Raw genomic sequence first — 17,617 nt, forward strand, 5'->3', positions numbered from 1 at the left:
AACCAGCTTGCTGCCATGGTTACGCATCATAACAAACGCTCAAAAAGTGAAAAAAGTGAAAAAATAGCAGTAAAAATCCTCTAAGCTTCACAGCACTAGAAACCGAAAAGTAAAAGGTCCAAAAAAATACAGTTTTTCTTAAGATGCTAGAAGACAAAATGTCCAAAAAAGGCAAAGCTTACATGTAGTTAACAGAGCTCTTGTTTTCCAATTAAGTAGTATCAATTCATACATTATAGTTATAGGCACGTCTGAAACAAGTATCAAACTCAACCCAAGTGACTACCGTTAACCATCAGTGAGTGTGGGGGTGCTGCGTGTCCTGCACTGCAGCACCGACGTAATTCGACGAGGGCTGGCAAAAAGCTCCAGAGTTGTTTAAAGTGGTTAAAGTAACCACATTTGACCACAGGATGTAATTTTTACTCTACATAATGCATCTTCAATCATCTTTATGTTGTTTTATGATATTTTGTAGTTGGGTTTATGATCATTTTTGTAATGACCTGGAGGTAGGACCCATGAGGACACTGAACACAGTAAGACATTTAAAATGTTTATTAAAACAATTCAGGAGTTTTTCACCAACACTGCAGAGAGAGACGGCTGGGTTGAAGTGAGGCGGAAGCATGGTCAGAACCAGGGAGAAGGATGAGACGTGGTCAGGTGGAAGCGTGGGTCAGAACCAGAGATGACGGTGAGAGATCCGAGGAAGCAGGGGAGAGCTCGAAGTCGGGGGACAGATCCAATGTCGATAATCCGGGAAATCCAATAGCGTGGTAGGGAACGAGGCAGGGGCGAAGCGAGGCGAGAATCTGGGAGACAGAACCAGGTCGAGGTACGTGAGATGGATGATGGAAGGAAGGCTGGAGAATTTACTAGCTGTGGCATTCAATAATCTGGTACTGGTTGGAGAGCAGGCTGGGTGTTAAATCGCAGAGGAGGCAGGTGTGTGGCATGAGCTGATGACAGGGCGCAGGTGATGATAATTAAGTGGCTGAGTGCTTCATTGAGGAGGCAGAGGAGGCAGCCTGAGAGTCATGACAGTTTTTTAATTTTATGACTTCACCCTTTCATTTTAAACTTCTAAATCTTTAGTGTTTTGTGATTTTAATTATCTTTTATCTTTATTTTATGATATTTAGTTGTTTTTTACGACCATATGATTTGTTTTGTTGATCTACACGAAGCCCCTTGTGATTTTTCTTCCTGTGATAAGTGCTACATAAATAAACCTTACTTACTGATCCCATCCATCATTCCCAAAGAGAATCTCAGCATTTTCATCTCAGCTACCTTCAGTTCTGCCTCCTGTTGTCTTCTGAGTGTCACAGTCTCATACAGCATGTCTGCTTCTTTATCACACATTACACCTGAAACTTTTCTCCATCGGTTCCAGCCTGCTTGAACACACCTTTTCATCTCATTTCCTCTCTCCGTTACTCTGGACTACCTTCTTTACGTCTGCTCCATCCCTGTCTGTTCCACTTGGGTTCCTCTCATTCCCACAAATGTATTCTGTCATACTGCAACAGGTCTTCATTCCTCTATTTTCTGGTACATATCTCCATCTCTGTAGATTTCCCTCTACTTGCAGACAACAGTGGGATGGTGCTGGTTTATAAGGAGAGGTGAGATATACAGCGTTGTGGCAACTGCAGAGGAGTAAAACTTATCATGAAATTATGAAAATGTGGTAGAAACTAGATTTTGGGCAGGGTGGAGATTTGTGAGCAGTTGAATGTTTTTATGGCAACAAAAAGCAAGATGGATGTGCTTTGAGGAGAAGTACAGGGAAGGTATGCTCCTCTGTTTGTTGTTCTCATCCATCAACTGTTGAAATGTCTCTTTCCATCTTACTAGAGCCCTGCACGGGCCTAAAATCTGAGCCCGTGTCCCGCCCGAGGGGGTGGAGCGCCAGCCCGACCCGGTCCGAAAAGGTTTTCAGGATTCTCTGGCCCGAACCGAGCCCGACTTTTTTTTAACCAACTAAATGAAAACAACGTGCATCAATCCTGAACAATGTGTTAAAAGACGTGCAGGTTCCGATCAATTTGTTTTTCCCTCATTTACCGTCACGGAGATGATGGTGCACTGGCTCTGGTGGTAATCAAGTTAAATTTTATCTCTTTCCAACAATTTTCACAAGAAACCAGAACAGTCAAAAGCAGGGCTTGTGTTGTGTTGACCGGATAGTTCCCGTATTTGACCGTTTATTTTGACGGAGAAAGAATAGAAAGAATTACCCCGACGCATGCAGACGAACTTACATTTTATTCTACGCACATCGCAGATGTAGCTAAATCACCAAGAAAAGATTCCCATCTGACCATCTGAGCTGGACACTGCTCAGCGCAGCTCACTGTCAGCGCATTTGTGCACAGCGAGCTGAAGATGTGGAGAATGGCTTGGAGCGCGTTGCAGAACCAGAGCGCATGCGGGAAGGTTCCTCCCACTGAAGCGAGTGTTTTCCAAACCCTGTCTATCAGAGAGACTTGTCACTTAGAAAATGTTCCCTGATTGTGAAACTTTGGCTGAATAGCGCTTGTTCCTGTCTCCATTGTGGCGACACTTCCAGGAGCCGTCTGAGGAGAAGCCCAGAATCTCACATCCTCTTCAGCTCAGAAAGCACCTACGATTACGCACAAGCGTGACGCATCAACCCGGTCTCACAGTAAGACCGGGTTGGGCCTGTTCAGGTTTAAGCAGACAATCTTTACATTTAGAATTGACATACAGATATAAAATTAATTCAGTAAAATATAAAGCATTTTATTTAAATATCCATTCATTATTTTACAAGCACAGAGAGCTGCATCAGATTCAGATCAGCGGGAAGATTCCTCCGACTGAATTCAGTTGGAGGAATCTTTCCGCATGCGCTCTGGTTCTGTGGCGTGCTCCAAGCCCCTCTCCACATCTTCAGCTCGCTGTGCACCTTATGTAGTACACGCTGAAAGCGAGCTGCGCTGAGCAGTGTCCAGCTCAGATGTTCAGATAGGAATCTTTTCTTGAGTGATTTAGCTACATCTGCGATGTGCGTAGAATAAAATGTCAGTTCGTTTGCATGCGTCGGGGTAATTCTATTCTTTCTCCATCAAAATAAACGGTCAAATACGGGAACTGTCCGGTCAACACAAGCCCTGCTTTTAACGGTTTTGTTTTCTTGTGAAAATAGATCAAATTAAACTTGATTAACACCAAAGCCAGGCGCACCGCGCCGTTATCTCCGTCACTGTAAACGAGGGAAAAACAAATTGATCGGATCCTTTTCTGACCTTCCCCACCTACAAAGTTTAATTACAACAATCAAACGTGACGGAGCGTGGATTTGTACGTACACGAGCGACCGGTACTGGCTGCTGTCACCTGTTGTGAGCAGCTCTCTGCTGTCTGAGGGTAGGCCCCGCCCACAACGCCGCGGCTGCTGAGGCTGCCAGTGTTTTCTTTACTGTGGGAAACGGGTAATAATGGCTCTTTGATGGGAACAGGTTGCCGACCCCTGGTTTAAGTGTTTCATTTTTTTTTTATGAATTCGATTAAAAATAAAGGCACCCGGCCCGTGTCCGTGGTAATTACACAGTCGATGGCCTGAAGCCCGGCCCGAGGGCCGTCGGGCCGGGCCGACCTGAGGGCCTAGGGCTTCAGTGCAGGCCTCTACATCTTACCATCACACACCTGGAACCCGTCAGTACTTTTCTTTCTCTATACCCTTAATCCCCCAACCCTATCCTCCCCATTTTTAGCTCTCTGCCTCATCAGCCTATATGCTCATTGTTGCTAGCTTGCCTTCTCATTGTGTTGCATCTCCCTCTCTCTTCATTCCTCATCTAGTCCCACTTCATTTTAGCTATTTAGCCATTTCTCTGTACCCACTCCTGTTCTTATGATTTAAACCACGAAGTTACCCTACCTACTTTCTTTCCACATGACATGTAGAGCACTTTCCTTCTCATCTCCGATGACTTTAGCTGTGGATATCATCTAGGAACACCTCCTGTCCTCCCTCTACAGAAGTTTATTTGTTTTGTTCTCTTCAACTCACCTTTACAGACTTCATTTTACTTCCCAACATTCGTTCAATTTCATCGGAGTAGTCCTTGACCAATTCCTGTCCTCTTAATTCCACAATCCTAATGATGGACTCCACATCCTTCAGCTTCTGAAAAAACGAATGAGAGCATATTTAGCCCTGCTAGTACGAGCGTGTCACTGTGACAGAAATGGAATCACCATTAAACTGCTACGGTAACACGGTGGATTCATGCGTGCAGAACAGTGGAGCTTTTCATTTTATTTCATTCATTTTTTTAGACATTTTGTTTGTTTCATGGCATAGAGAACTGAAAGATTATTAATGTAAGTGCTGACTTGTTTGTAGGAATCATGAAACACGTGAAACAGTATTTACCTTCTGCAGCAGCAAAGAGCCAGAATATTTTGTTGTTAAGTCTCGAAGCTGAATGGAAAACTGTGAAGCCCACTGCTGCACCCTTAAAAACACAACAAGAAAATATGAACTCACAACACATTACCCAGTGACTACAGACTGAACTATCAGAAGACGGTGAATGGGCAGAGCAAACATAGTTAGTATTTATTTTGATCTTTGTGGTACAAAAAAAAAAACACCTCTCATCCAATGACTGTTGGAAGTGGACACCAGCTCCTGTGACCCTAATGAGAAAACCCGATTCCTGCTTGGGCTATGTATGAAGACTTCCCTTCTTAGTCCATTTCAGGTATTCCAATGAACAGCTGGAAAATGACCACGATTCCAGAACAATCATTCATTTCCCTTTTCCAAGTGTGAAGTTTTATGGATAGTCAATTTTTAGATTTACAGATAAATTAGACATTAATACTCAAATAAATATACAGGCATGCCATGTACACCTAAATAAAAACTGTAGTCCAAAATGTCCATGTTTTTCATATCCACATTTTATTTAGTCTTTAGTTTATTTTCAGATTTAATTACATTTAAATGGAAGTTAGAACAAGAGTAATTCCATCTCTGTGGGTCTTAGTAGATCATCTTATCATCCAATACATTTGGCAGCATCCAGTGGCAACTCGTCCATAGGGGGCGCTAGGGCACCGCCACACCAGTCTCAGAGGAAGAAGAAGAAGATAGGAATCACAAAATATAAAAAAACAACATTCAAATAAAACTAAACAATCTCTACATCATACAAACTACACGTGCTGTGTATAATCTGCATTTAAGTGTAGTTTAAAAATGTTATTTACACTTTTAACACTACTGAATCATCTTCTGACGTATTTCCTGTTACTTTTGGGTGCAGCTATCTCTAGCATAGACCTATGCTAACTGGCACATGTGCGCTTACCCCCCCCCCCCCCCCCCCCCCTCCAATACAAAGAATAGGAGAGCCTTTGGGTGCCGGGGAATAATGCCTGCGAAGACGTGCACAGAAGGCCGGCAGGGTAGAGTCTCAGCTCAGGTCTGGACAGAACCGTAAATTCCTCACAGTTCACCATCCTGTGCTGTTGTAGAGCAGCTGAGTACACCTCATGGAGTTTCGTTATTATGAAGAACCAGAAAATGATGTAATGTGGCGTCAGAGACTTATGAACTCTCTTCTGCTTGTAAAAAAGTGGATTATTTTTACTATACCATGGATTATTACAACCTTAAACTGGAAAAAGGTAGGACTGAGTTAATTATTTTCTTAATTCTTTAATTCTTAAATTCTTTAATTCTTTTCTGGACAACATCTGTCCTGTCAGAACCAGATCAGTTCCTGCAGTGAACCCTACTTCCTGGTTTAATGACAGCCTTCGCAGCCTGAAGCGCCAATGCAGAAAAATTGAGCGTTTGTGGAAGAAAACCCATCTCCACGTCCATCTGCTGCACCTAAAGGATCTTCTGTCATCCTTTAACTCTGCAGTCAGAGACGCAAGGGTTTCCTATTTCTCCAACCTGGTGTCCCAGAGCAAAGGGAACCCCAATGTGCTGTTTACCACCATCTGCAGCATCGTCTCTCCTGCCTCTCCTACAGCCTCCATCCACTCTGTTGCAGACTGTGAGAACTTTCTGTACTTCTTTGTGGACAAAGTCAAAAAGGTTAGATCTAGCATCTCTCCTTCAGCCTTATCGCTGCCTCTCCCGACTCCAACCAGGCCCATCATCCTAGATAGCTTTGCTCCTGTTTCTTTGCCTGAGTTAACCAAACTAGTTAACTCTATGAAGACCTCTGCATGCCCCCTCGACATCTTACCCTCATCTTTGTTTAAAAGTGCTTTTCAGTCCATCGGTCCCAGTGTGCTCTCTATAATGAATGCTTCTCTGGTCTCTGGTCAAGTCCTTGCTTACTTTAAGAACGCTGTAATCCACCCGCTTCTTAAAAAAACGAGTCTTGACCCCTCTCTCCATAGCAGCTTCAGACCCATCTCTAAACTTCCGTTCATCTCCAAGATCTTGGAAAAGGTTGTAGCTAAATAACTCACAGCTGCTCTTGATGAACATAACATCTATGATAGCTTCCAGTCAGGTTTTCGTAGAGCTCATTCTACTGAAACAGCTCTTCTTAGGGTCTCTAATGACCTTCTGACTCACAGTGATGCAGGGGACTGTTCTGTTCTGGTCCTGCTGGACCTGACTGCAGCTTTTGACTCTGTTGGCCATCACCTGCTACTGGAGAGGCTGGGAGACTGGGTAGGCCTATCAGGAACTGCTCTGGAGTGGTTCTCCTCTTATCTCTCTGAGCGCTCCTTTTCTGTGGCCGTCTCCAAGTTTAGGTCCTCCACCACCTCTCTTACCCATGGTGTCCCACAAGGTTCTGTGCTGGGGCCTCTGCTCTTCCTCCTCTATCTGCTTCCTCTTCAGACTGTGTCGCTCGTGTAACTCGTCATTGTCAGTTCTCTTCCATTTCTCATTAAAACTACAGTTAACGTTCGGTTTATCCTTTGACTCCTCTTGAGTTAGTTTTTGTTTTCTGCCACCCGCTGAACAGCAGGAATGTAAAACTACGTTGCTAATGTTGCAGTCCAGTTCTTTTAATGAGAATGGCAGACTAACGGCAACACAGGCGTGTTGCTTCCCCCGTCAGGTCAGCTGTATAAACAATGCTGCTTTATCTTCATGTTGTGGCGTGAGCGTTGCGCCAATCAACCCGCCACTTCATGAATTTACCCACAATTGGCCGGTGGCAGGTGCTAATTTCCACCCAAGTATCTTTTCTACCAAACTTTCAAAACTAAATTTAATTGTCGAGTTAACTGACAGCAAAATGTATGTTTCCTTGAGTTTAGTTTAAAGTGAATCGATGCATTTATCACCACATGATCACCACTAAGCTAGGAGTTAGCTTAGCTTAGCTGAGTGGAAATTACTGGTCTGAACTGCACCTTTCGTTAGATTATATCGTTCACACTCTGACAAATGAAAGAAAATAAATATTCAGCGAGCGCGATGCGTATCATCCAGTCATGGAACACAGGTGCTCTACAGCAGGACATTAAACAGTAGAAACAAGGAGGGTGGCTGGAGCAATCTGGCTCTGCAAATGTATTATAGGTGCAAACAAATACATATAAATATTTCAACATAATAGTCTCAATCAGAGGTACAGCTTCACTGTTTTCTGAGGTCTTTATATACACAGGTGTTGGCTAAATAATTAATAAACAGCTCCACTCCTTTAAATTCATTGGTTAAATATATAGAGGAGTTCTAGCCAAACCAATCACAAATTGTTAAATGTGAATACAAGCAGTGCAATAATAATAATGACAATCATAAAAATCGACCATCCCACCCACACAAAGCTGGATATTCATTGTAGATAATAAAAATCATAATTAATAAATATATATAGCATCTCTTCATGTCATAAACTTCCACATCAAGTTAAAGAAAGCAAGATAAACCTAAACCAGTGTTTAATCCAGACGGTTCTGTGGTATTTAGAGTGTAGATCCAAAATGCTTCTCTACACAGAAGGTTAATAATATTACCACCTCTAGAAGGTAGAAACACGTTCTATTCCCCAAAACCTCAAAGATACAGCCGAGTCATGGTTTGCTGATTTGTAATGGCGCACCAAAGCATAATCAACGTTGCTCTTGAGTATTGCTGATTTACGTTCAGCAACTCTGGATTTTAGAGCTTGTTTTGTTTGCCCCAAATAGGCCAAACCACAAGGGCATTTTAGCAGATAGATCATGTGCTACTGCAGTTAATGAATCACTTGATGTAATAGTTTTTGCCCGTGTGTGGATGTGTAATAAATTTGGTGTCTGAAGCATTGGAAACGGGGCACAAGGGCCACATGGATAGAAACCGATCAGTTTTTGGCCATGTGGTTTTCTGATTTCTGAGTGAACTAATTTGTCACACAACGTCCACGCACAACTCGAAGGTATGGATGGGGGATAGAACTAATCAACGTTGAGCTTGGGTTGCATTTAAGAACCTGCCAGTGCTTTAACAGAATGTCTTTTATTTTTCTTGCTGCAGGTGAGTATTCTGTAGCAAAAGTGATCCATCGGTTCAAGTTTTTTTCTTCTTCCTTTTTACTACTCTCTATCCACTCCTTGTGCTTTAGAATATGCCCTCCAGATGATGGCATTACTATATCCCCAGTTTGAATCGTTCATACTTTTCAGTGGCTCTAGATTCAAATTCAAACTGATTACTGCAATTTCTCTGTACTCTAAAAAATTGTCCAATGGGAATATTTTTGATAAAATGTTGAGGGTTATTACTGTCATCTCTGTCAAATGAAAATTTTCTTTTTATTTAAAAATTTTTAGATACTTTCTAACATTTTTGACTTTTTGTAATCAGGTGTATTTCTTTTCATTAATACTATTTTTGAATTTAAAATTTTCAGTGTTCCTATTATCATTTAGTGTGCTTTAGTTGACCATGCACCTTTCCATGTTATTAGATTACTACCGTTGGTTGGTTTATCACACGCCTTTTATAGTTTTCTGTTAGTTTTCAATTGTTTTTGTTGGTTATCAGCTACTTATATTATTAAACTCCACTTAATTTACTCCATTTAATTAAGTTTGGATTACAAATAGCTGATTGGGATATATATTGACTGCTCTGCTCTGTGAGGGTTTAGTTTTCCTCACTCTGGCTGGTTTTGGTGCCTTGGAACAAAATATGTCCGCATCGCCTATGTCCTCAGGGCCTCTACGTTTGTCCAAAACCTTGTGGTCTTCTGGCTATGACCCCAATTCCTTGGGGGGGGGGGGGGGGGGGGGGGATATGTAGTGTGGCCAAGGCTGTGTATTTTATCATATGTGCCAAAAGATTTACTGTCTATCTACCATGACACAGGTTGGGCCAGCCTGACACCAGGTGTCAATAATGGATATGCTTACACAAGATTTTAATCTAACCCCGTTTAATAAATATTTTATATTTGTCTCATAAAATGATTCTTTACAGCTTAAAGGTGTCATAACCCGTTACTACCATGGATATCTACATCATTTTATTGTGGATTGGCCCATAAAAAATTTTGTATTGGAAAAATAAATTAAAAAGTGCTTTTCTGACCCTTTTTTGTAAAGGACATGTTTTCTTGGGAGAGCACACGCGATATTTCGGCTGTGCCGGACGTGTCACTTGGAATCGTAAGATGTCCAAGGCAAGGAAGACCCCTCTTTCTCACCTCTGATTGGCTAGAAGGGCTCTACTACCATTGACTATTTGATTTAGCAGCAAAACGGTGTCTTCCCTTGCTAAATACAGACTGTTCTCCTGCCACAGCCACCAACAGAAAGCTGTTTTGGGGAGTTTTGTAAAGTAACTGTGAACTTAGTGCTATAATAATCAGACGAGAGAAAGACGGGACCTTCCTTAGACGTACTACTATTCCAACTGACGCTTCCCGTCATGGTTGAAAAATAGTTCCAAATTAAAGTTTAACCAACATCTTTTCTGGCCGTGAATTCAATGTGTTTCAGCGCATCTCATTTGGACGTTTAAAAATAAAAATGTGGGCGTGTTATTACTGCAAAAAATATCATTACTATAAAAATAAAAACTCCAAACAACAATCTGATATCACACCCTGGATTAAAACCCGGGTCCTCCCCGTGTCCATCAGGTGTCTTCCTAGTTGAGCTATCCCAAGCTAAAAATATTTCTATCACCAAAAATAGTGTTAAAACCCAGCAAATATTTGGATGCTTGACGACAGCTGAAACCACCTTAGTCTGATAAAAGTTTGATATTTTTAAATATGAACCATTGTTACTATATTTTCAAAGACAACTAGTTCCAGAATGAAAGTTGAAACAACATCTTTTCTGGTCATCATTTCTGGAAGCAGAGCAGTGTGAGCTACAGTGGCGTTTCTCTGTGCTGTCCATATATGGTACTGTACATCCTGCCTTTGTGATGACAGTCAGAACTCAAGATCTTGTTTAGGAGTGTGCATGCATGTGGGGTGCACATGGGCTGGTTGAAGAAGCCCAGAGTAAAAAAAAAAACGATCCAATGTTAAATATCCAGTGAAAATTCATTAGGAACCATTATGTACACTCGTTCAAGTGGAAACGTGAAAACTTCAGGTGATGACCCCTTTAGGAACAATTACACTAAACAACAAATGTTTCATATAAAGGGATTTTGATAATGTCCTGACTGCTTTACATTGATGAATGAATCCACATACATGTCTATTCTTATTTCTGTCAGAACCTAAGTTACACCAAATAAGTCTACTGGTTGAATTTAATAATGATTTATTCACCTGTATATTCACTCATTCATATTGGTATATTATTATGAGTGTTTAAAATATTCACTTCACATTAAGGGAGATAACCTCTCAAGTGTTTGAGGAATGAGGAGGTGTCTATTAAAAAGAGTTGACACGTCCTCAATTCTTTAGTTCTAGCAAGCTGCTCAGCCCGGCCATGTTGATTGAGTAAAGCATAAGGAACCATCCTTCAAGGTCAAACTTTTTTATGCAAAACTACAAAACTTCTTCTGATCGCCAGCCTGAGGACACCCTGAGGGTATCTCAGACCAGCAGCTCTGTATTCCAGGTGGACCTACGAGCTTTGAATACCACCAAAGTCATCTCCACCAACAGCCTGTCCGTACCGACTTCTCCGACCCCTGGATCACTGGGACCTTCACCACAAGTGTGTGTGTGTGTGTGTGTGTGTGTGTGTGTGTGTGTGTGTGTGTGTGTGTGTGTGTGTGTGTGTGTGTGTGTGTGTGTGTGTAACACAAAAGGATGTTTCAGTTAGATCAGTGGTTCCCAAAATTATTTAGCCGCGCACCCCCCAGTCCCACATCAGGGCATGGCTATATATATATATATATATATATATATATATATATATATATATATATATATATATATATATATATATATATATATAATATGTGTGTGTATATATATGTATATATCAGACATCACGCTAAACCAGGGGTCGGCAACCTGTTCCCATCAAAGAGCCATTATTACCCGTTTCCCACAGTAAAGAAAACACCGCAGCAGCCGCGGCGTTGTGGGCGGGAACTACCCTCAGACAGCAGAGCGCTGCTCACAACAGGTGACAGCAGCCGGTACCGGTCGCTCGTGTACGTCAACGCTATCTTTCATAAGACGATAATCAATAAAACGATTTATATAAAGTGGATCCAGAAGTTGTAGCCCGTCTCCGCCTACAATATTTTGCTATTTTTCACCCTGTTGGTGGTTTTACTGAGCAGGTGCCACTTTTGTCATACGTTTCTTTTTAAAACATGTTTAGACTGTTCAGAATACAAATCCAGGCTCTGTCACGTTTGATTGTTGTAATTAAACTTTGTAGGTGGGGAAGGTCAGAAAAGGATCCGATCATTTTGTTTTTCCCTCATTTACAGCGACGGAGATAACGGCGCGGTGCGCCTGGCTCTGGTGTTAATCAAGTTTAATTATATCTCTTTGCAACAATTTTCACAAGAAAACAGAACAGTTAAAAGCAGGGCTTGTGTTGACCGGACAGTTCCCGTATTTGGCCGTTTATTTTGACGGAGAAAGAATAGAAAGAATTACCCCTACGCATGCAGACGAACTGACATTTTATTCATTTCGCAAATCGCAGATGTAGCTAAATCACTCAAGAAAAGATTCCCATCTGAACATCTGAGCTGGACACTGCTCAGCGCAGCTCACTGTCAGTGCGTACAGAAGGTGCACAGCGAGCTGAAGATGTGGAGAGGGGCTTGGAACATGTTGCAGAACCAGAGCGCATGCGGGAAGGTTCCTTCCACTGAAGCGAGTTTTCCAAACCCGGTCTCTCAGAGAGACTTGTCACTTAGAAAATGTTCCCTGATGATGAAACTTTGGCTGAATTGTGCTTGTTCCTGTCTCCAATGTGGCGTCTGAGGAGAGTCCCAGAATCTCACAACGTCTTCAGCTCAGAAAGTGCCTATGATTACGCACAAGCGTGACGCGTCAACCTGGTCACACAGTAGACCGGGTTGGACCTGTTCAGGTTTACGCAGATAATCTTTACATTTAGAATTAGCTTACATATGTAAAATTAATGCAGTAAAATATAAAGCATTTTATTTAAATATCCATTCATTATTTTACAAGCACAGAGAGCCGCATCAGATGGATGGAAGAGCCGCATGCGTCTCCAGAGCCGCGGATTGCCGACCCCTGAGCTAGGGCATGTGCAGAGGACACACACACACACACACACACTCACGCACGCACGCACGCACACACACACACACACAAGCAAAATATACTTGTTTTCAATTACGTTTATTGGGCCCACTTACATTTTCTTAGGCCCACCCACAAATGAGTTTCTGGCTACGCTAATGGTGACTTTTGACAGACTTCTTTGAGCTCTGCCAGCCATTACACTTTTCACCTCGCGCACCCCCTAGCGGCAGCTCGCGCACCCTCAGGGGTGCGCGCACCACACTTTGGGATTCCCTGAGTTAGATGGAACAAGGCTGGATACGCTTCACCAGTAAAGAAGTCATTTTAGGTTGCTTTAATAAAATTCTGATTTTTTAAGAATCTCTTATAATGTTGGACACATGCAGCGTGATCATAAGAGGGCGCTGTCACAAAAACAACAGAAGCCTGAATCAGCGGTCAGCCTGAAACTTTAAGGAAGGTCCCGCCTTTCTGGCCTCTGATTGGCTAGAAGGGCTCTCCTACAATTGGCTCTTTAATGCAAGAGGAAGCTGTTTTCCCTCGCTGCAGGTTTTTAAGTTCAGCCAGATCTTGAGGAGTTTTTGGAAGAAAAATGTGAACGCATCGCTATAATAAACATCCTTTCCTGTTTAGCAACAAACCAGTTTCAGTTTCTTTCATAAAAGAACCTGAAAAACATCAAATGTGAACTTGAAATACATCTTGTTTTATCACACTGTAGACTGACTTCTTATCTTTGGGGATTATATTATTACTTTATTATTAGGCTATCCTATGTGTTCAAGGGTTAGGGTTAGGTTAGAGCACATCTCATCATCCGATTAAATGTGAATCATTTAACAGAAATTTAATTCCAAGCTGAAATGATTTACGACCTATTTTTCACCAGTTTTCATTGTTCTAGAAACAGACCTGATGCACACAGCTGGGCAGAACAGGGCAGTTTTATTATATTTCATACCAGGTAAGGCACATTTTGATCCTATGTACTCTAATGCTTCAGAGCCAACAAATATCAAGTAAGTCCAACAGTTTGATAAATGCAACAAGGTTATAAATTCATATTTTACGTTTTTCAGTCTTTTATGAAGCATAAAATGTTTACCAAAAAGAACAGAATGGTTATTATGGCGCTACGTTCACATTTTTTTTTACTAAACTCCCAGAAACTGTTTTCTGCTGGTGGCAGAAGGACAGTCTGCACTTAGCCAGGAGAGCCAACAGATATGAAGTCAATCCAAAAGTGTGATAAATGCAACAAGAATTATTTAAGTTCACCTTTTGAGTCTTTAAGCTCTTTATAAATGAAAATAAACAGAAAAAAAGTATGAAACAAGACGAAATGGTCATTATATCGCTAAGTTGGCATTTTATTTACAAAACGCCCCAGAATAGTTGTTCTGTTGGGGAGGGAAGACAGTTTGCTGCTAAATGAAATAGCCAATCGTAGTAGAGCAATCAATCAATCAATCAATCAATCAATCAATCAATCAAAGCTTTATTTATAAAGCGCCTTCCGCAACCCTGTCAGGAAGCCCAAAGCGCTGAACATGGTTCAGTTGAAGGTAAATATATTGAATAAATCAAAAATGAAAGCAATTCAAATTACAAAATACAAATTACAAAATAGGTGAAACATTCTGGTACAGGACAAATGTGTAAAACAATGGATTTAGTAAACCAATGAAAACTGTGAAATAAATTCAACATAAAAGAGGACCAAAATCAAACATGTTCTGGAAACGCCAAGCGGAGGAGGTGTGTTTTTAGGTGACTCTTAAAGGCTGGCAGAGATGGGGACAGCCTAACTGAGGGTGGCAACTGGTTCCAGAGTGACGGTGCTAGGACTGAGAAAGTCCGGTCCCCGCGAGTACGACACCTAGAACGAGGGACAGCGAGCAGGCCTTGGTCAGAGGAGCGCAGAGCGTGTGATGGGGAGTGTCTGTTCAGGAGTGTGGCCAGATATGGGGGACCACCACCCTGGAAGAAATGATAAACAAAGACGAGGATTTTGAATTGTGAACAATAGCAAACCAGAAGCCAGTGCAGGGAGGCCAGAACCGGACTGATGTGGTCCCGTTTCCTGGTCCCAGTCAGGAACCTGGCTGCGCTGTTCTGCACAACCTGTAGGCGACGCAGTGATGACTGACACAACCCTGCATAGAGAGAGTTGCAGTAGTCCATTACTACAACCCGCCGCGTGCTCTCAGGTCCGAAGATGAGCTCCTCCTAGCTGTTCCGAATGCACGTTTAAAAAGCCGTGGAGAAAGGGCTTTCTCTGTCTGTGCACCGAAGCTGTGGAACACATTACCACTACTAGTCAGTCAAGCACCAACAGCTAGCATTTTTAAATCACGCTTGAAAACTCACTACTTCAACCTAGCGTATAGCACATAATTATGAACCTCAGTCACAACTGCATTGTTTAAAAATGGAATTCACAATATCAACTTCCGTATTATTCTGGTTCTTTTCATAATGTTTTTCTAATTTTTTATTCTCCCTGTTTTTTTATTCATTTCTAGCTGTTAGTTCTGGGAATTTTGTTGCATTTCCTTTTTATCTTTTATCTGTGTTCGACATGATTGTATAATTTTTTGCCGGTTTAATTAACATTTTTAGTGTACAGCGCCTTGTTTGGTTGTAATGCCTTATTGAATGTGCTTTATAAATAAAATTGGATTGGATTGGATTGGATAGTCAAGCCTAGAAATTACAAAGGCATGCAGTACCCGCTCCAGGTGGGCTCTCGGCAGCATATGCTTGATTTTTGCAAGGCGTCTCAGATGAAAGAAACCCGGATCACAGAATTGATGTGAGCATCAAATTTAAGTCATGCATCAAGTTTCACCCCCAAACTGGTAACAACTGGTTTTGAGTAGGGAGAAAGAGGGCCAAGATCAACATAACAATCCACATTCCTGCTGTTGGGTTGAAAAACAATGAGCTCTGTCTTTCCCTCATACAGATGTAGATAGTTGGCCATTAGCCAAGACTTTACCTCATTAATACAGGACACAAAGGACTGGATAGAGTGACCTTTCTCCTGACACAATGGAGAGTAAATATGGCAATCGTCAGCATAGAGATGGAATGATAGGCCATGTTTACGAAAGACTGACCCCAGAGGTAGCAGATAAATGGCAAACAAAAGAGGACCAAGGATCGATCCCTGCGGGACCCCCCAGCGGAGCCCATCCCAAGATGAAAAAACATCACTCAGTTTAACGCAGAATGTCCTGTTGTGGAGATACGATCTAAACCAATCCAGAGCAGACCCTTTGATCCCAACCCATCGTTCCAAGCGATCGAGTAGAATCGCGTGGTCGACTGTGTTGAAGGCTGCTGTCAAATCTAACAACAGAAGCACCACAGAAGTACCCTGATAGATAGATGTCATTTAGGACCCTCAGTAGAGCTGACTCTGTGCTATGGCCAGACCTGAACCCTGATTGAAAAACCTCGAACAGATCAGAGTCAGCTAAATGTGAGACCAGCTGCAGATAAACGACTTTCTCCGGCAGTTTTGATGTAAAAGGCAGGGTAGAGATAGGCCTGTAATTTACGATCACAGAGACATCAGCACCAAGGAGCTTCTCTAGCCAATCAAAGGCGGGAAAGACGGGATCTTCCCTGGACATCCTAGAATTCCAAACAACACCTCCGGCTCTGCAGTGATGCCCTTCTCCACCGGAAGAAGCTTACCACAGACATATCTAAAGGACATACTCTAACCCTAGTTACCCTAATATAGGGTTAGGGTTACCCTAGTTAGGGTTACCGTAGTATAGGTTTGGCGTTACCCTAATATGGGGCTAGGGTTACCCTAGTATAGGGTTAGGGTTACCCTAGGGTTAGGGTTACTGTAGTATAGGGTTGGGGTTACCCTAGTATAGGGTTAGGGTTAGATAGAATACTGATATTTGCGGCTCTGCCCATTCCTCTTTTCATCTTTGAGCAGCTTCCTCCATGCCTTCCAGCACCTCCTCTTCCTCTTTATGACCCAGCTTCTCTTTTTCAGAGGGAGGATTGATCCATCACATCATCATCAAAGTCCATGCTGTGGTGTCAGACTCCAGCTGTGAGTCTCAGCTGAGCTGCTGGACATTTATCGTTGTCATTCTTCTTTATACATAAAAATCAACCCAACTCCTCAGAAATGAGCCTTTCTGTCATTTTCCTTCTCAGATTACGGCTCTTCATGGCAGCTCCTAATCACAGTTTTCACAACTTCTGACTAAAAAGGCTGTTCATTTAGTTTAGTAAAATAACATTCAAAAACTGGTGTAGTTTATAATCTCCATTTTACACATGAATTGAAACCAAAACGTAAGGAGGCTGAGTCTCGCTGCGACGAGGTCCCAAATCAGACCTGTTGAAAAGGGTTAGGGCTAAATATTTGTGACTGTGTGATGGACATACACGACGTAACATGTATTTGTGAAGTGGAATGAATCTGCACTATTATACAATGACATGATGTAAAAATGTGATTTCCTGGGTTGGTTTTATATTCGGTCTCTCACAGCTGACCTGTTGAAAACTACAGACCTCTCATCTTTTAAAGCGTAGGACAGCTCTCTCAATCACTGCCTGCCAAACCTTTTTAGCCTTTCAGATGTTGTTTCTGCAGCTGGGCCTGGATGCTACTCACGTCTCTGGGGGGATCTTCATCTGAGCTTCAGCCATAATCCACAGACAGAAATATCCAAGAATCCTCAAAACGTTCCTCATTGCCAAAGCCCCTCCTTTCATCCTGCGATCTCAACGGGCCAAAGCTAAAGATGTCTTTAGGTTCTTAAGTTCAGATTCTTAAAATTAGAGCAGAAGTTCAAGAGGACAAAAAAGACGCAATGGCATGGATAGCTCAGGTTAGTTGCAGACAAAAGCTGGCATAGTCCATCAGCTTTCTGTATTAAATGTTCATTTATGCTGATTTAATCCCCAATAAA

General features: G+C 42.1%; 1 protein-coding gene across 2 annotated transcripts in view; it reads right to left on the reverse strand.

Annotated features, from left to right (window-relative positions):
• LOC107380887 (voltage-dependent calcium channel subunit alpha-2/delta-4) overlaps nt 1–17,617 on the reverse strand; it is a 78,058-nt gene extending 60,441 nt beyond the window's left edge. For both annotated transcript variants that reach the window (XM_054743106.2, XM_070544138.1), the window contains exons 1-3: nt 17,320–17,617; nt 4,412–4,493; nt 4,046–4,162 (exon numbers count right to left, since the gene is read on the reverse strand). In XM_054743106.2, the coding sequence (XP_054599081.1) occupies nt 4,046–4,162; nt 4,412–4,493; nt 17,320–17,420 (300 nt within the window). In that variant the 5' untranslated portion in view covers nt 17,421–17,617. The remainder of the gene's footprint in view (nt 1–4,045; nt 4,163–4,411; nt 4,494–17,319) is intronic.

Source organism: Nothobranchius furzeri, chromosome 14, assembly GCF_043380555.1.
Source record: "Nothobranchius furzeri strain GRZ-AD chromosome 14, NfurGRZ-RIMD1, whole genome shotgun sequence".
NCBI classification, from domain to species: Eukaryota; Metazoa; Chordata; class Actinopteri; order Cyprinodontiformes; family Nothobranchiidae; genus Nothobranchius; species Nothobranchius furzeri.